This window comes from Pezoporus flaviventris, unplaced genomic scaffold, assembly GCF_033815535.1.
Source record: "Pezoporus flaviventris isolate CSIRO_AGI_PZ_B2104156 unplaced genomic scaffold, CSIRO_AGI_Pfla_v1 ptg000009l, whole genome shotgun sequence".
NCBI lineage: Eukaryota > Metazoa > Chordata > Aves > Psittaciformes > Psittacidae > Pezoporus > Pezoporus flaviventris.
The window spans coordinates 5,674,746-5,694,236 of record NW_026892557.1 but is presented as its reverse complement, the minus strand read 5'-3'; the positions used below and the strand labels follow the sequence as shown (position 1 = coordinate 5,694,236).

The window sequence follows — 19,491 nt, the reverse complement described above, 5'->3', positions numbered from 1 at the left end:
AGAACTTTTACTTCAATAAAGAGGTAACATCAGAATACCAGCAGCAGTTGAAATACCAACATTAGCTTCCTCAGCAAACCAGTATTCTTGCTCCACTGCTGCTCTAAATCTGTGGCACAACTGAATGCTGAGGTTGAATGTAGTATTACCTGTGTGAAGCCAGATGATCATCATGGCCATAGCTGCATAAAACAGGAGTAGCTCTACTGTGGAGGAGGTGATGGGGTAACAATGCAAGCTAACATAGAACGTTTCACTAAGAACTCTCTGCAAATGAAGTATGTCCTCCTTAAGGTAACTTCCACTAGACTGCAGTAGCTCCTGGTCAGTATGGGTTGCTATTGATCCTGGTTGCTAATCAGCCACAGTGATTTTGGAAAAAAAACAAAATAGGAAAGAAAATCCATATGGCTGTTTCCAGCAGGAGGGAGCTCTTCTTTCTTATAGAACCCCCTTACAAATACTGGTAAGAAAATAACTATTATCCCACCACTTAAGAAAAATTATGTGACAGAGATTTATGATTTGCCAAAGCTCATCATATAAAGAAAGGAATGCAAGAACAGGAAACTTGTTTTTTGTTGTGCTGGATGTGGTAGGACTTATTTTCAAAACAGAACTGAAATACTTGAGAAAAATCTTTTTTTGAAGCCTTCTTTCTCAAACAGATCAGTTCACAATCTCCTCTTCAGAGTAAAAGATCTGATATCAGGAGATGACAATAATGCAAAAAAGAATTAAAAGTTTAGATGCAAAAAATACCCACTTTAAGCCTGGAGTAAAATAAATTACCTGTAGGAGCTGTCAAACGTAGGTGTAGTAGACAGCAATATCTCACCTTTTCATTAAGCTGAGGGTGTTTCAGTAGGAGATAAAAGTGCAATACTCTGCCATCTGGAAAAACAAAAAAAAAAGGAAGAAAAAAAGCTCAAGAATAACTCAGGATTTACAGCTCTAGGACAACATAAGTCAATTGTGTTTCAAAAACAATATGCCAGAAGCAATGATCATACAATATGTTGCATTTTCAAGCCAGCTGCAACCTTGTCAGCTAATGCACAGAGCAAAGCTGACATCCTCTCCAAAAAATGCCATCTGCCCAGAAGTAGGAGGCATCTACTAAGAAACTGAAGTGTTTAAACAGTCTTGTAATATAAGAAAACACAAACTAACTCAAAGTAAGTCCCTAAAATAACAGCATTAGTACTACGTGATCAACTACACAATCTCTCTGCAAGATGTAAAAATATTAGTGTTGAGATTTTTCTACAAGCATTGAAAATATACCCAATCTTTTGGCTTCAGTAGGTTGGCTAGGAAAAAACAGCAACAGTAAACCACACAACACCCCAAATCACAGTTCTGAAGAACTGTGCTACCTTTTATCTCCCAATTCAACAATTCAAGAAGCTGAAGCCATCTGACTGATGTGACAGGACATCAAAGCCCAGCTTGCCCTGAAAGAATTATGTTCATAGACATACATTACATAATGTTCTCCATTTTAAGCAGAGGAAATTTGGAACAGATGAAGATTTAAGGGCCCTTTTTGAAACCATATTGATAGTTCTCACTTATCAGTAAAGACTGATAAATGAAACCATTCGGTGCATTCCCTTGGTGTCAGAGAAAACCTCTAGACTAACAGGAATAAGTTTTGCCACTTTACTTACACTAGAGTTAACTATTATTTATTTGTATTTTGACACATTGTAGAAACACCAAAGGAAAGTTCAGAGCTATGTTGGTGCAAACTCACCAACACCCCCCCCCAAACAGCCATAAAGATCTTGTGAAAGTGCTAAATGGTGCCTAAGAAGAGTTTGATGTAGGTGTACCAAGGTCGCAGCAAGAGACCAAGGATTGATATGTTTTTCTGCCATTTTCAAAATACAGGGCATGAATGCTCTACTCCAAAACTATATTACAGTTTGGACAGCTCGGTTTGGTTTATTTTTCAAGTTCGGTGGGTTACTGTTGCCCAATGTGGATTTAAATAGCTTACTAACAGCCCCAAAGCAAATCCTTTGCCAGGATAGCTTATTTGCGTGGAAAATCATTTTAAGACACACCAGGAAAACAGCTGTTCAGTCAGTACAAGCATCATTTCCGCTAGAGGACTCTCTGGGTTAACTATCCCACCCTTCAGCTGAAGAGCAGGCAGAACTATGACCTCTTCTACACAGGAGAGGATTTGCCTTGGCCACAGCTTACTTAGAGATTGAAATCGAAGATCAAAGTATCATCAGGAGACAGAACAACTCAACTTCACAGAGCTAATGGCATTAATCATTTCACAGACTACTCTCATGAAATGGTGGTTAAATCATAAACACTAATACAAATCTGTCGTTCTTCCTCCTTCCCCTCTGGTCTGACCACTCGGACGTCCAATACGGTTTATTTTTATTATTTTAGCTCACCTAACAGTTCTGAATGAATCCTCTCCAGGCTGGGAGCTCTGCTTACACTCATGGGAGATCACCCGCCTACGGAAGCGGGTTTTCCCAGGCAGCTTTGGACGAGGCAGCCGGCTCAGTGTGTGCGCCGGCAGGGCACCCCTCGCAGGGCAGCGGGGAGAAGGGACTTCTCGTTGTTAAGGGGTTTTTTAGAGTGAGAAAAGGAGCTGAGCCCGCGGAGTACCTCAGAAAGGCCGCCTTCCCTCAGCACTCCCGGCCGGGGACCGCCACTTCTGCCCCTCGCCTCAGCACCGCCCCAGCCCTGAGGCGGCCCCACGGTTCCCAGCCCAGCTCCCCAGTCCTCCCGCCTGCAGCAGGCCAGACAGCTCTCTACCTCAGAAGGCTCCGGGGCGAGGGGAGGCGCGAGCCCCCTGTCCCCACAGAGCGGTAACGGCGGCACCCGCCTCCCAGGCTCGGGCGCTCTTTCCCCCGCAGCGATGCCGTCTCGGGCACGGCGAGGTCCGGGGCGCCCCGGCGGCAGCCCCGCGAAGACGGGAAGGAGGAGAGCAGATGGGGAGGCCTGAGGCGGCCGCGGCCCCCCGCTTCACCCGCCACCCTCACGGGAGCCCCATGCCTGCTGCTGGCTTCTCCGATTGGCTGCAGGTGTTCCTCTACTACTTCCTGGAACGCTTTTAATTGGCTGAGATACTTCTACTCCGCAGGTAAAAGTTCCCGGCCTATGATTGGTAGTGAGTAGGAGGGATCTTTTGGGGGATTGGCTCCAGGTGTGTTGGAGCTTGCTATTGGCTGACAGGTAGTGTAGGAGTGGTTCTATTGGCTGTGGGCGCTAGCCTTCTTAGTCCGCCATGTTCGGCGCGGTGGCGCCGTTGCTAGGATTACCGGGCTGAGCGGGGCGTTGAAGCGGGCCCCGGCTGAGGGGGCTCCGGTGGCTGCGCCCACGTTACCGCTCTCCTTGCCGCACGCCGCCGCCGTTCTTCGGCGGGGACCCACGGGCGGGGAGCCAGAGTCCGTTCCTAAACTTCTTCGCGGGACTTTGAGCAACTTCAGACCGCGGAAAGTGCAGCCCGGCACCGCTGAGGCGCGGGCCCGAGCTGTGGCGTGGCACCTCTCCCGGTCGGAGCAGGTAGGGAGGGGCAGCCCCGGAGGCCCTGTAGGCTTGAAGCCGCTTTCCCGCGTTGTGTTCAGTCCCTGTCGCCTCCAGGCTCGGGCTCGGCGGGCGCTGAGGCGGCCCCGGTGTCGGGCGGTGGGGACTGGCGGGTTCCTTCGATTCCTTCGGGAGAGGAGAGGGCTGGGAGCGGAACTCTGCAGTCTCCTGGTACCCGTGGCTCTGCTTCCCCAGGCAGCGGGGCTGGGGCGCTCCCTGTGTGTGTGTGCTACGAGTACATGGGAAGGTGGAGGTAATTTTCAATAAACAGAGCGTTTGTCAGTCTTCAGTCATAAAGGCAATTTAAATTGTCCCTTGGAGTTCTGATTTTCTTGGGTGAATTTGTAACCAACATCAATTGATAGCAGTCTTCCATTTATATAAGAACTATTCTGCGTTAACGTGCTCTACTCTTTGAAAGAAAAAAGCAAGAAGCTGTGTTGATGAATAAGTAAAGATTTCTTCAGGGTGTTTTTAGCCAAGAGGGAACTGCTGGGTGTTTTATTAAAAAAAAAAAAAATCCTTGAATGCTTGGGCTATTTCTGTAAAACTGAATTGTACAGAATATTTTTAACTGATTTAATTTCTGTGCAGGTTAATGGTCTTGTATATTTCTCTTTCAGTTTCTCACTGTTCTATGTAGAGTTATTTGTGTTTATAAAATTTGACAACTCATTTGTTCAGTAGTGTCTGTATATTCATCTCTTCTGGTTTTCTTTCTGTGCAGATGGATTGAAAATCATCTGGAGAAGAAGCACACATTTTGCATGTGAAGCTGTTTGCTTCAGAATTAAATGAATTCTATGTCTTGAGTGAACACATTTCTACATAATTTCATTTAGACCACTAAATACAGACCATGCCTAGCAGAATGGGCTCAAAAATGGATTTGAACAAAGACTTCATCAGAGTGAAAACACACTATAGCGGGTAAGTCATCATGCTCTCTCCTCTATATTGTGTCCTGTCTAATTTTGAAGCATGAAGTTTGTAGTCTGATCTAGTGATACAGTAACCAGGGCATTGGTGGATTTGTAGTTATATCAGGTGAGTAAACTTCTGGGCTAATAAAATACCATGCAGCCTCCTGCAGTGTGCTGACTGTGGAAGAGAGTTGGTTATTTATCCTTCTGTCAAAGGAGGGGAGAGGATCTGCGAAACTGACATATTGTTATTCTGGGTTTATGGATTATTGATTTCTGTTTTATGATCATGGGCATGTTTAGACCCATTTCTTGCATTTAGATGCAGTTATTATATTTTGTCATATCTTCTTTATAATAAACATATGATAGATCTTAAAAGTCACTGCCAAAATTAGCAGGAGACAATGAAGTATAGGTTTCCACTCAGAGTTGTCAGTTTGACTGTACTCATTGAGATGAAATATGATTAGTATGAGTCCTTTTCTAGTGGGCATTTTTGACATGATTTTAACTTACAGCAGTTTCTGTTGTGGAAAACTAGTTTTTTCTTTATGGAGAGATATGTAAGTCTTGACATAAGTGGATGCCATTGGTTTTGTCCTTTTTTGTTTGTCTTGGAGAAATTTTAGAAGGAGTTATTATTGGCATTACTTAGTTATGTATGAGGGATGAGGGAATTTTGCTTAGATCACAAGTAAACTGCCTTATGAACTCTGTCTGAAAGACTCGTACCATACATTTGCATTACTAATAATAATTTTCTGCTCTGTAGTTTTATCCTACACCTCTGAATCAGGTCATACAGTTGCAAAGAACATCTGAACTTTAAATGCTTTAAGTGATGCACTTCTCTGAGGTGCATGGTTATGCATGCTTCTCTGAAACAGCATTAGGGGCTGAGCCCTGTAAGGGAAGGTGCTATAAACACAAGTAGAACTTTGTGTAAACAATTTGGGGTAGCTTGCTGGCAGGTAGTGTTGCTCTAAAGTGAAAAGAGTAGGTTGCAGCCCAGAAAGCCAACTATATACTGTGCTGCATCAAATGAATGTGACTAGCAAGTCAAAGGAGGTGATCCTGTCCCTCTACTCTGCTCTTGTGAGACCCCACTTGCAGCACTGTGTGCAGTTCTGGTGTCCTCAACATAGAAGGACATGGAGCTGTTGGAGCAAGTCCAGAGGAGGCCATGAGGATGATAGGGGGCTGAAGCACCTCCTGTATGAAAACAGGCTGAGAAAGTTGGGGCAGGTTCTCAGCCTGGAGAAGAGAAGCTATGCAGAGACCTCAGAGCCACTTTCTAATGTCTGAAGGGGGCTACAGGGATGCTGGACAAGGGAATCTTCATCAGGGACTTTAGCAAAGGGACAAGGGGTAATGGGTTCAAACTGAAACAAGGGAAATTCAGGTTAGATATAAGGAAGAAGTTCTTTACTGTGGGGGTGGTGAGGTGCTGGCACAGGCTGTCCAAAGAAGTGGTAAATGCTTCATCCCTGGCAGTGTTCAAGGCCAGGCTGGACAGAGCCTTGGACAACGTGGTGTAGTGTGAAGTGCCCCTGCCCATGTCAGGGGGGTTAGAACCGGGTGATCTTAAGGTCTTTTCCAGCTCAAACTATTCTATCATTTTGTAGAACTTTTCTGTGCAGAACTGGAGTAGGTGATAATACTTGTGTCACTATTAGAATTCATGTGTAATTATTATAATGTTCTACAAGAAACTGCTACTGTAGTATTGTAGAGGAGAAACTACTACTACTAGAGGAGAAACTACTACTACTACTGTAGTTTCTCCTCCAACACTATGCTTAGTAATTTCCATTAGCTATGAAGTCTGTAATATGGCAATTTACAAAACAAGAGTTCCAAGTCACTGAGTTTTGGGGTTTGTTCTACTGATCAAATTCTGCGAGTAAGAGCTGATTATTTTTGGTATTATAGCCTGTATAACAGATTATCTTAATATCTCCATTAAATTACTGTACTCATCTCTTGAACAAATTTGATGAACTGCAGGAAATCATTGATGCTTGACAACTTCAGAATTAAGAACAAGCTCATTCAGGTAGCTGCTAAAATATTAAAGTAATAGCACAATATACGTTTTGAAATCCTGGTTAAGAATTTAAGCATGAGGAAATTCTAAACCATGTGAATGTTGAATCTGTCTGGAGTCCTAGTATCTTAGGTATTCATGTTTCTGGGTGTGACAGAGTTCCTAACATAGCATAGTATAAATAACTGCCTAAGTAGATTGCAAAAGACAGTAAACTTGCGTAATTCTCATTTCATTATTTCAGTTTAGTTTATCTGATTTATAGCTGGTTACTTGAAATCACTTTATTTAAATAGAGTAGTGATGCAGTATGGTTTGCTCTGTTACCTTGGTTCTAAATGGTGACACATTTAATTGGTTTCATACAATTAATCTCCTGCTTTAACTGCTTGTCCATAACTTGATGGTCATTAGTTCTTCAGATTACTCTGTAGAATCTGGTTTCAGATACCTGACAAAAAAAATGTCCTGTGAGATTCTATAGTGTTAAATGACAAATGACTTTGATTTATCTGTGCCCCGATTGCCTAATGTGACTATACAGGCATTAAGGTTAAACACAGTGTATCTCAAAGGCACATGGACATCATGGAGATAACAGTTTGAATAAATATAATTAGTGATTGCATTTGCAAAAGCTGATTGGTATTTGTAGTGTGCATAGTAAAATATTGTCTTACTGCGTATTTTTAGTGTTTGAGTAGTGTTTATGTACTTGAAAAAGCATGATTGTCCAGAGCTACCACAGAGCTATAGCTGCTCGGTCTCGTGACTAGTTTGAGGTGGCAGCGTATGAATTGAGCTGCATTTGTTAGTGGCCTTCTCTTGGCATAAGGCATTGCACCAGGTCTCAAACACTGCTTTGAGAACTGGTTTGATCTCTTACTTTTATAAGTGCTTAAAATATGACTCTTTTGATGGGGATATAGTCTTAAGTTTAACCTCAGTTGACGGCTCTCACTATTGTACAGTAATGAAGATATACAAGTTGGCAGTTAGCATACATACTACTTTTTCCATTATTATGCAGAATTAAGTTGCTGTTCTTTGAGAAGTTTACAAATTGTAGATTAAAGATATACTTGAAAAGGTAGAAGTGCTTTTAATCTGAATTTGAACCTCAGTATAGTTCTTAAATGATTGTGTTAGAGCTTTGTTTCTTATAATTTTTCTCAGCAAAGACAAAATAAAAAGTTTTTGTGCGTATAATTTAAAATGTGAGCTGTAGAGCCAAAGATCCTCAGTTCAGTGTAGCACCTTTAGGCTTCAGGTTGAAAAATATAAGTAGGTAAAGTATGTAATATAGCACATATTCTAAAATAGTAAAATAGAAAATAGGAGAAGGTTTAGTTTGCATTCTCAGGTTTTGTTTTGCAAAATCTTTTTTTGTATTTTATTTTTTTAAATCTTTCTCCTGCTTTAACAGTACTGTGTGTCATTTCATATGAGGAATGCTGGTTCTGTAGCATGATTTTGCAGCCTGGCATCCATAGGTGGAATTACTGGAATATGCAGGCTAATGCAGATATTTTCTGATAAAAGCTTATGTTTTCATCTTGTGCAGGGACATCCTGATAACAAACTTGGATGTATCAATGAGCTATGATGAACTTTGTGATGAAGTACATGAGATGTGTAATTTACAGCAGGAACAGCCAATTACCCTCAAGTGGATTGATGATGAAGGTATTGTATTGAAATACTACTTAAACATTCTTGAGTTTATTTTTCATTGTGGTACTAAGAAGGGCATTGAGGAAACTTGTTTATACAAGTTTCATACTGTGGAGTTACTTTTCATTTCTAAATACCAGTGTATGTCTTACAAAGCAGGGAGTTTGGAGAAATGAGCCTCAAAACATGAATGATGGCAGGAGCACTTGAATTCACTTCTGTAGAAGTAAAGGCTATGTAAAACTTTGATTTTACTATACCATACTTCTGTACTGAACACAGAGTTTTAATTTCAGATTTTCATGAGCCTAATGCTGTACCCCTCAAAATTCCTAACTTCAAATTCTTGGCCACAACACTTTGATTTTACCCTGTCAGAATTTGCCTTAAAAAAAAAAAAAAAATAATTAAATGAATCTTTACTTGGTGCTGATGAGTCACGTTTGGTGGGCAGGGTATGCTGCAGGAAGGGTGGGTGTTCCACAAAGCTGCTGGGATGTAGCGTGACCTCCTTGCTTATTTGCTCGCTTTCTGTGTATTGTGATGTACAGGAGTTTACATGTGTCTGCTTAAGTGGATTTGTGGATTAATTACCTAGTTTTAACCAAAATAACCCTGCAAGGTAGCACTAATAATGTGAGCAGAGTCAGACAACAAGGAAATCATGGAGCTGACAGTTCTCCTTCCTACTTGGAAGCATGAACTCCTGTCAGCCACAGGACAGATGGAAAGCAATGGCCATCGAATTGGGTGTGGCAAGAAGTCAATCAAGAAGATTAAAAATTATCAAGAAAAGTATTTGAAATATGTGTTTACATCCACTATTTTAATGATGAACCTCACCCCTAGTATGTGTTGAGATAATAGGTAATGCAAGAGCACCTGATTGATGTCAGTGAAGGTGAAAATTTGCTCACTGAATGCCAACTAAGTCTTTGCATAAATGGTGATTGGGATTCAGTAATGAGTATTAGGATCTGGTAAGCACAGCCAAGGATGCACTTCTTCCGTTCAGGTCTGTGTATCTTTATGGTATCTTTTTTTTTCTTTAGCTATGACACCACTAAAATTGAAATAAACTGAGCTTAGAACTAGACCTTTGACTCATTATATCAATGTTAAACCTAGATTGTCAAAAGTTATGAAGCAAGTTTAATCATATAGCTCTTTAAAATATTTTCATATTTAATACTTTGAGGTACATCTTTGTGCCATTGAAAAATAATTTTTAATATTTATTCCTTTAAAGATTTCTGTATTTGTGTATTTTTTTATCATGCACATAATTTGCATAGTAAGGATTTGTGCTTGTCCTGGGTTCAGCAGTAGCAGTCATGTTTCTCCTCCTTGGTAGCTGGTGCAGTGCAGTGTTTTGACTTTCAGCTCGGGAACAGAGCTAATAGCGATGTTTTGGTTTGGCCAAGGACTTTGTGAGCCTCATGCTCTGCCAGGGAGGAGGGGAAGCTAGGAGGAAGCAGAGACAGGACACCTGACCCAAACTGACCAAAGAGCTATTCCATACCACAGCACGTCATGCCCAGGATGTAACTGGGAGTTAGCCGGAAGGGCTGGGGAGACTGCAGGGTTGGAGGAGGTATCGGTCGGAGCTTGGTCGGGCTTGGGGGGCGAGTTATCGGTCAGCGGGTGGTGAGGTGTTGTATTCTCTTCCCTTGTTATTTCCTTTATCATTATTATCATTGGTGGTAGCAGTAGTGGTTTGTGTTATACCTTAGTTACTAAACTGTTCTTATCTCAACCCGTGGGAGTTGCATTCTTTTGATTCTCCTCTCCGTCCCTCCGAGAGCAGGGGGAGGGCAAGAAAGGGGGGGAAGTGAGCGAACGAATTACCTGACTGGGTTTAAACCACGACAGTGCTCTAAAAATTTAGTGATGGAGTGTGCTGCCAAAGAAGTTTGGAGAATGCTGATCTAGTCTATCATGGGCTGTTAAAACAGTATTTGTGCCTACAAAGAGGTATCATCTTTCAGTTCAGATGTCCTCACTTAAACTGATCAGGATTTATACCTTGAAAAGGTCATCTCCTGGCATATAGGATTTGGTAATATGTGATTTAAGAATAATTATGTCTCTATGTGTGTTGGCATATTTGTGTCCCATCCATAACTTTCACCTGTATCTTTTTTGATACTTCTTAATTGTAGGTTGCTTTCTGTCAGTCTGGCAAGTGGTTCAACTAGAATCTCTGTATATTCACTTTTCTGTTTTGTTGTCCCCTTGCAAGTCAACACAGTATATTTCTAGCTACACAGTTTCCATAAAAGTAGAAGAGGAAAAAAAAAACCCAGTGTTGATATATTTTGGCTTTGATCAAAATACCAGTTTTATATCAAATGATTGCTAGAAGAGCAATCCTGGAGGCTGGTGTGTTTCTTACTAACTGAAATTTTCTAATTCTTCAGTCGTAAGTTTGTCTGTGTTGCTTTTTTTTCAGGTGACCCATGTACCATCTCATCTCAGATGGAGCTAGAAGAAGCATTCCGTTTGTATTGTCAGAACAGAGATGAAGGGCTGATTATTCATGGCAAGTATTCCACAGTTCAAGAACCTGTATGCATTTGTTGGTAATTACAAATGCTTCTCAATATGACATTGGACAACTCTTTTGCCTGTTGAATACATTCTTAATGTAGCTGGTGCACTGGAATTTAATGCTGTAAGAAGAAAGTGTTCTTTTGGGTGTGGAGCCCAAGCTGAAACTGTTCAGTAGACTTTGAGGCAGGCTGGGGTTCTAAACTGCACAGGTTTGGCAATGCTATAGTCAAGCACAAGATCTTGCCATTATGGAGCCAAATTTTGGTTATGTCATTTCTCATGCAGAATTGTTTGAAGGTTTCCTGAAACTGTCTTTGTGTAAATATATTTAAGAATCAAGGAATAAGTATTACTGAGAATACGTTAACTTAAAAATCTATTTTTTTTTGTTTCAGTTTTCCCAAGTATTCCAGAGAAACCTGGCATGCCTTGTCCAGGAGAAGACAGTGAGTACTAAAATGTTACCAAGTTTTAGTTTAATATTTTTCAGTCATACAAAGAAATGTCTTCAAAGTTTTTTGTAATTTACTGTTACTTTTTTTTGTGGTTTCTTAATAGAATGTAAAATGTTTGTTTTCTCAGCATTATAGTGCTGGTTTAATGTTTCTGATGTTTAATACTGGTTTCCAGTAGCTGGTATATTGGGAGGAAAGACATCAGGAATTTAGATGCACATTAGAATGTGGTCCTTTTCTTTTGTGTTTCTTTTAATTTCTTGTAGGGAAAATAAATGTATATTGAGAAGAAAGATACATCCTTTTTTATGAAAAGGTTATTAATCTCTAAAAAAACCCTGTGAAAAGTAGATAAATCTCCAAAGGAAGGGTACATGATTGATACGAATCCCATTTTGGTGATGATGTTTTGGGATGCTTGGGTAGTTCAGTGTCTTGTGTGCTTTTGACTTTTATGAGAATTACAGTGCTGAATTTAGGGATTAGCTAGCCTTAGAATGCTTGTCGTGCTCTTCCCAGGCAGATTTTGATGCCAAAGCTCAATGGAAGTGTTAATACTCCCATCATAAGTCTTCAGGCTGTTTTCTGTGAAACAGCTGTCTCACAGTGAATTTATTTCAGTGTCTAACTTTGGGGTGCCCCCACTCCTTAATTCTGCTTCTAAGAATGGGGCAACTAAGTCTGCCATCGCTGTAATATTTGGGGCTGTTCCACAGCATGCCAAAACCTATTCTGTTTTCTTCTGATTTGTTGGCTGAAAACTGTAGGGAGTGAGCTCATCTGGGCTGTGTTTTCCCAGTCAAAGAACTTGGAAGAACCAGCTGCCTCTATCTTAGCTTCTATTCCTGTAGCTGTTGAAAGGGGCAAAGGAGGAAATGCTTGTGTTGTACAAACCTAGACTGGTGCTAGTCCCAAGTAAGCTTATTTGTGACAACACAGAAACTAATGTGAAATACTGTCAAGAAATGTAAGTGGAGGAGAGAGAAGACTGTTGCTCAGTAGGGTATCTGTGCAAGTAATGTGGCATAATAAAGTTCACTGCAATTTAATGATCTCATTAAAAGTGTAGATGTTTTAGTACAAAAGTTTGTTAATTTGTTGGCGTGTTAGGTATTTAAAGCCACAAGATGAACTACAGATCCACACAGATTAGTGTGGCTCGGGTGACCTGGTTTTTCTGTCTGTGGGGTATTTCTCCTTGTGCGGTTTTACAGGTCATGTTGAATCATACTTTGGTGGCTTAAAAAGCCTGTTTTGTAGGATGTGCTTGGTGAATGATTTGTGGTCAGGTTTCTCATAATTTAATGAATAAATTCAGTGCACATTGCTGCTGCATCCAAGGGGCCTGTGTGGAAATCTGGTGGTGTGGCCTACTTGTAACTATTTTCAAATTGGTTTACAACAGGCCTATTAAATTGTATTGATGCTAATTTAGCATAAACTGATGCATGCAGTGGTGTTGCTTGTTAGCTAGAGGCGTACAACAAACATCTGCATTGCTTTCAGGCTGTGTGGAAGTGTTATTGAGATTGGTGATACAGTTCATTTAAAGCATTATTTATTTTGACAGGTCTAAAATATTGTCATTTGTTCAGAAAATATTTGGTATGTTTCAAATTATTTATTTATTTAATGAGGCTTTATTGCCATAGTTAAGTTCATAGGAAATCCTCTTAAAAAATTAGAATGTTCCATATGTTCCTTTCTGTAGCGTTGTGTTTACGTATAAAAGAGCTGATGAATTTGCCTTGGGTAATTTCCAGAGGCAGATATGCAATTAAGTAGTTGCTCTGCCCAAAATGGCCTTCTACTTAAATTAGCAGTCTCAAAGTGTGGACTTCTGGTTCATAATGGAACTGCAGCCAGTTTGAAATGGGATTTTTTCAACAACTGTATTCAATTGATAAGCAATTTTGCTTGCAATATATCACTTGTTCTATTAGGTCATAGTGATTATTTCAAATAGTATGTGATCTTCTGAGTTACAAATATATTTTTGTGGTGAACTTCTGGAGAATTGTGGGGTTTTCTTTCCAGTTCCTTCAGAACAACGATGCTTTGGAAGCAGAGTGCAGAAATACATACAGACTGTTCCACATATATGTTGAAATCTAATTATACAGTTGCTAGCTGGCCTGGGCTTTTGTGAAATGGATGTGGGTTTGAGATTGTACCAGCCAGCAAAACTTGAAATAAATGCAAGTAATCTGTTAACAGAATTAATCCATGTGACTAATATTGCAATTCTATTTGAATGCCTTAAGAAAAGTTCTTTTTGTGCTTGAAGAACTCATATTGATGTGATGCTGTTTGCAAGATTGAATTTGGAGTCTCCAGTATATGAATCCATGTTGTCTCTGTGTTCTTTTGCTCCTGAATTTTGGCACCTTTTATTTTTTCATGCCAGACCTAGCTTCCAGTCTAAAGGTATGATGTCTTTCCCTTTTCCCTTCAGCCAGCCACTTAACCCATCCCTGCAGGCGCAGGTGGCAGTGGATGAGGTGGCAGGGTTTCTTAACTATCTTGCGTATCTCCCCAGACACTGTGACCTCTCCCGGGTATTTCTAGCATCTGCTGGACTGGAGGTGGTAGTTGATCACAGTGTGTCCTGATAAAGATGGCAGAGTTCTAGGCCAGTCTTCTGCATTTAAAAATATTTTAACTTTTTTAGTAGATTAGCTATTCTTTTGGGATTGATACTAAGGCTTTTGGAATTGTTTAGGTTTTTATTTCCTTTCCATGCTCATAAGCGATGCCTTCCTGATAGCCTGATACAAAGCATGGGATCTGATTGGCAGTTCAGAAGTTATTGTAGTCTCAGCTTACTTACACTGACAGATCTTGCTCTGATTTATCACTCCTGCTGCTTCAGTGCATTGTATAGTGAAGCATGTTCAGCTGAACAATTCCAATTGATTTGGAAGACTTCCTTAATGAAATTGCTGGTTTTCGCAGAGAAATACTTGGTTTTGTGACATCAGCTCCTTGACATCCATGCCATGTTTTAGTTTGTGCCTCAGCTGCTAGCTACAGCCTCTCAAGGGAGCCAGTACCACCCGTGCCTGGATACATGAGGCAGAGATGTGAAAGGGAGAGACGGGGGTAACCAGTCTTCCATTAAATATTTGCTCTTAATGTTGGAGCTGATCCTGCCTATTGTCCTTGGTATCTAATGGCATTCAAACAGAGGCATCCGTGAAATAAAGGGGGAAAGTGTTTCATTTCATACCTACTACGTTGTAAAGCATAAAGAATTACATGCTGAAGAAGCTAAAGAATAAACCCCAGTGAGTAATGCATGCTTTTTCTATAGATTTTATGTATCATCGTGATTGCTGCTATGAATCGAGGCCGTTGATGCAGTGTGTGTGTACGTGTGGTGCAGTAGATAATAGAACTCAGCATTCTGGTTATGATACAGTTGCTTTGCCAACCACCCTCCTTTGCAGCCATAGATTGTTACAAATGCAGAGATTCCTGCTCCTCGTGTGTAGGGATGTGGCTGAGAGACCTCTCAGAAATGCTGATAAAATTGCATTGAAAGGACTCTTGGGGGATATATTTTAGGAGGAAAAGAGCAGAAGAGTGAGTGATGCTGCTGCTGCTGCTAATATTGGAAATTAAGGGAAGAAATGTATCCAAAAACCCCTGACGGTATGTGTGCAGGGCCTGTTTATTGTAAGATCGCTGATGTAAAGATTAACGTTTTAGCAGCATCATTTTCCAGGGCCTTTTTGTTGAATTGTGTTTAGTGGATTGTCTGAGATAGAGGTGTGTTAATTCTGAAATACTTGTTTTGAATTAGTGTTTACTTAGTTTATTCTGACAGTACTAGGAACTGTGCTAGTACACTTCATTTTTATATCAGAACAAATAGGTGTGTGTATTTAATGTTAAATTTTGTCTTGCATTTGGGTAGCTAGTGCTAAGAAATTTTAGGGTTGTTTTTGCTATCTCCTTCATTAAATAAAAAAATGAAGACTAGGAAACCTTTAATTTCACCGAATGTTTTTAATGTATAAGTACTTATGGCATTAGTATGACAGTAATGTTTTTTTCTTATCTAATATTTCTGACTGATTTGCTGCCTTATTTTTTGGTAATGATTACACTGTGTTGTTAATGTCTCTTATACTCTTTGTTTATCTGTCCAGTGTTTCAGCATTAGGTGTTTGAGGCTTCATTTTTCCGCAAGCCATCTTTCTTAAAAAGTCATCATAGGGTTGAGTAAAGGTATCTTACTAACCTAATTATTGTTGTGAGCAGTTTTACTCTAGGTATGGATACTTGATTTTGCTTTATGTTCTGCCTGATTCTCTAAAATAGCTCCAGAAGGCTTCTTGCTACAACAGTGTGGTCTGTAAATATTTTTCTAGCTCATAGGGCAGGTTTTTTCCCCCCCTTAATTTGTTACTGTACTGGCAGCAGTGATTAGGTTATTCAGAGCACGTGAACCAATTTCATCCCCCAATGAAGAAACGAACTATTGCGACCATAGAAACTATTCTGCAGACATAGATTGGATTGCACTGGATAATTAGGCAATTTTGAAACTGGTAGTAACCCTCTCCTGGTTTCTAGTAATTGAACTGACAGAGGGGGAAAATTCTTCTGTTTAAGATATATTGTTGCTCAGAAATTGAAAATAGCTGTGTCATAGTTTCTTAAGAGTACCTGAAATACCTTCCTCTGTCTTAACTGTGGATCATGTTTCTTCACATGTGGCATATTTGAAAAACAGACATACAGATTATGAGACAGTGCAAGTTACTGACACCAGAATTGTAGCTAAAGGTCTGTTCTGTTTATAATTATTTTTTTTAAATTCTGCAATAATGTCAACATTTTTCTTAGCTACGAAACATTCAATGAAGAATAAAGTGCTGGGCTTCTTTTTTGATAATTGAGGCATGAAATTACAAAGCACGCATCTGGCTGTGGGGTTTGGTATCTGCTCTTATTTTAGGATACTGGATGTCCTAGTAGATATTTGTGTAACAATTTGTAAACTATAAACTAAAAAATACAGTGGAATAAGGAATGGTTGGATGAGTTTTTAAGGTTTCATAACAAAATAGCCTGTGTTGTTTGGAGGTGGTTTTTCCACACCCCTCCATTAGCTGTTGGTCAGAATGTAGTATGATCATGCAGAAAAGATGCCACCTAGGTTTAGAAAACTTCTCTTGAATGCAGTGTCTAGCTCCATCCTCCTGTGCTATCTGTTGTACTTCCTCTCCACATACATCTCATAAGTTGGTAAATCCTCTTTTGATGCACAAGCTTTTGGGATAACTTAAATTTGCAAGAAAGTGCTGAAGCTTTTTTGTGTTATTGGTTGGAATTAGTGGACAATCTGTGAGCCTGTTAAATGTCTGCCTGTTTCAGTAGCTTGGAAGAGCTATTTAATGTGTAACCTCTTAAATTATATGTTCAAGGTTAATTATATATGATACTTGGGTTTCCATATAATACTTTTTAATCTGAGTTGCTTTATGCAAGTTACGGTTTTTAATATTTAACTGAGGCACAAAAATAGCAATAGAGGCCTGCAGGGCAGAAAATGGGTCTTCAGCATTTATCTCCTGGATTTTTGAGTTGCTGTGTGAGAAACCAGATTTTGTGGGAGATTTCAGGTGCTGCTAATTTGAAATGGAGAGAGCTTCAGAAGTGAATGAAGTCTTGTAAGGCTAACTAGTGATAGCAGCTGGCTAGCCACTGATGACTTGCTGGTAAATAGATCTCCTGAAGTGAAAAGGCAAAAAGCAGCTAACTTCAGGCGTGCTGAAAGGGAGGTTTTCAGAAGAGGCATGTGAGAGTCCCAGTCATCACTGTCAGTGCAAGAGTTGTGTTGAGCAGACTGTGCAGTTCTGCCCTTAAACCACAGGGGGAAGGTAGTGATTTCGGTAGTGGGAAAACCAAAACCTGATATTCTCAATGTTGACCAGGAAGCGCCTCATCTGTAATTCTGAAGTTTCATTACTAATACTTCTGCATCTCTAACTGCTTGTCCTTGAATTATTAGCTGGGGAGGTATTTAAAAGGAAACCAGAAACTATTTGAAGGCAAAACTTTAGTTTGGTCCTCTTTACTTTTACAATAACATGCTTCTTGTAATAATAGTGCTGCTATATGCTTCTTCCAATAATTTAGGTAAAGCAGGCACAGGTGCCTTGTGACTGGCACAGAACTCTATTCTATAGATTTCCAACTTTGATTAAAACTGTTCTTACCCACGGGGGTTGCAAGGAAAGGAAAACCTCAGGCAAGCAGTGATAAAATTGATATTGTAGGGCCTGAAACAGTAGATCTGGGATTGGAACTGATCCATTAATTTTAAGGTGCAGTTGTTATTTCTAACAACAGTGAGACAAGCTATCTCAGTGTAACTTTCAACTTCTTTGAAGAAATAGCTATTGTCAAATAATTTTACATGGCAGATCTCATAAACGGTGGAGAGCATGGTGGAAATCTGAAGGGGTTAGGTGGGAAGCAGTGTGTAAACTTTGCAGTTCTGCTACAATTATCTTCCTTCCCTCTAGAGTGATTTGAAAGCCCCCTTCCAAAAGCTAAAAGGCAGATACCATTGTTGATTTGAAAGATTTAACCATGCTTTCTTTAACTCATTAAGCACTATAGCTTTCTATCAACAGACCAGATGAAAGGGCAGGTACAAGTCTGTATCATAAACAGATGAGGCTCTAAGATGGAAGGTTGCTCTCTTGGGAAACAAAAATTCTCTCCATCATTAAAGAATTAACTAAACTGGAAGATTTATGCAGTTTGCTATCAGAATTAGTGTATAATCATTAAATCCAGAATATAATAGGTTTGAGTAACTCCTGAAACAAATAAGATATTTTTTAACTTAACTACTCTCACTAAATAATGTCCAGTTTAGTAATACTTTATATTGCTGCAAACTCTACTTCTTACGTTATACTTGTGAAATGTATAATTACTATATATAGCATATGAGAAAGCTTGAAAGGAGTAAAAGCACAAGTGGGACACTCCCTCAATTAGTTTTATTGAATGATAGAAAATAGAGCACAACTTGTAGAACTCAAATTGGGACATAATAAGAATGAATATTGCATTTCATTTCAGTTTACTTTCCTTCTAAAACAAAGCAGAATGAGATACAGATGTGTTAAAACTGGAGTGTGACAGATCTGGAGAGTTAGCGCTGCTGCAGGGTCTCTGCTGCCTAAATGGAGTTTAATACTAAAGAAATGTTTCATCTCCTGCTGAAGGTATTTTGCTACAGATTGTTTAAATATTCAGAACTTCATTTCAATCTACTTCAATACTAAGGTAAATTAAAGAATGAAATTATTTAAATAAGTACTGGTTCAGTACTCTTTCAGCTTGATTAAAAACTTCTTAGTGCAGATCTTAATTCATACTAATAGAACGTTAAATGATTTTTTCATTGTAGTAAATCTTTTAATGAAAGTTATTTTTATTTTGGGAGAATATATAATGCAGTCATCAAAAGATGTTTGGATTTCTGTTAACAAAGCAATACAAGCTTGGGTTTGTATTGCACTGTGGTTTCGTAAAGAGGAGCCAGCCACACATCATGAAAGGCTGTAAAGCTTAATATTGTGTAGTTAGAGAAGGGGAAAATATGAACTCTTTTCGTTCCTAAACAAAAATGTTTGTCACTTTCAGAAGTGTATGGATCCACCACCAATTGTCTACAGTCCCTTTTTACAACATTTTCTTTCAAATTAGAGCAACAAACACGGCATCATTTTATCCTGTAGTTGGGACAGCCTTGCAAGAATGCACACAAGAGATGCAGTCGAGGATGTACAGCAGGTTGAGAGCACTGACATGCACAAGGATCCTCTTGAAACATCACTTCTGGAATAGCATCCAGTAACTGGATTTAGCTAGGATTTCTCGAGTAACACTGTTCTTTGTGATCTTATTTTCAAATATGTCTGGTAAATTTCAGGTAAAAGAAAAAAAATCCAAAAGAGTTATGATCTGAGCTGCAAAATTAGGATCTTTATAGAAAAGCCATGACCCTTGCACAGAAAATATGTTGAGTTCTTTCTTTAGCAAGTAGTAAGAAAAAAGCTTGTGAAGTAATGAAATGTGTTGTGAGCACTATAGAATCAGAATCAACTAGCTTGGAAAAGACCCTGAAGTCAACTGGTAGCCCAGGACTGCCAGCCCCACCACTAATCCATGTCAATACCTTCAGCCACTTGAAAATATTTGGAACTATACTTTTTTCCTATATATCTGCCATCTTAGATTC

The 19,491-nt window shown here is 39.6% G+C and overlaps 1 protein-coding gene across 3 annotated transcripts in view; it reads left to right on the top strand.

The window, feature by feature from the left end:
• The first annotated feature begins 3,348 nt into the window (after positions 1 to 3,348).
• The window catches only part of PRKCZ (protein kinase C zeta), a 43,507-nt gene continuing 27,364 nt past the window's right edge, over positions 3,349 to 19,491 (top strand). The window contains exons 1-5 of one of the 3 annotated variants that reach the window (XM_061450438.1): positions 3,349 to 3,543; positions 4,292 to 4,494; positions 8,102 to 8,223; positions 10,664 to 10,753; positions 11,160 to 11,210. In XM_061450438.1, coding sequence (XP_061306422.1) covers positions 4,424 to 4,494; positions 8,102 to 8,223; positions 10,664 to 10,753; positions 11,160 to 11,210 — 334 coding nt within the window. In that variant the 5' untranslated portion in view covers positions 3,349 to 3,543; positions 4,292 to 4,423. Of the gene's footprint in view, positions 3,544 to 4,291; positions 4,495 to 8,101; positions 8,224 to 10,663; positions 10,754 to 11,159; positions 11,211 to 14,110; positions 14,507 to 14,667; positions 14,874 to 19,491 lie in introns of those variants that run through there. The other 2 variants (XM_061450440.1, XM_061450439.1) reach the window with 2 other exon arrangements.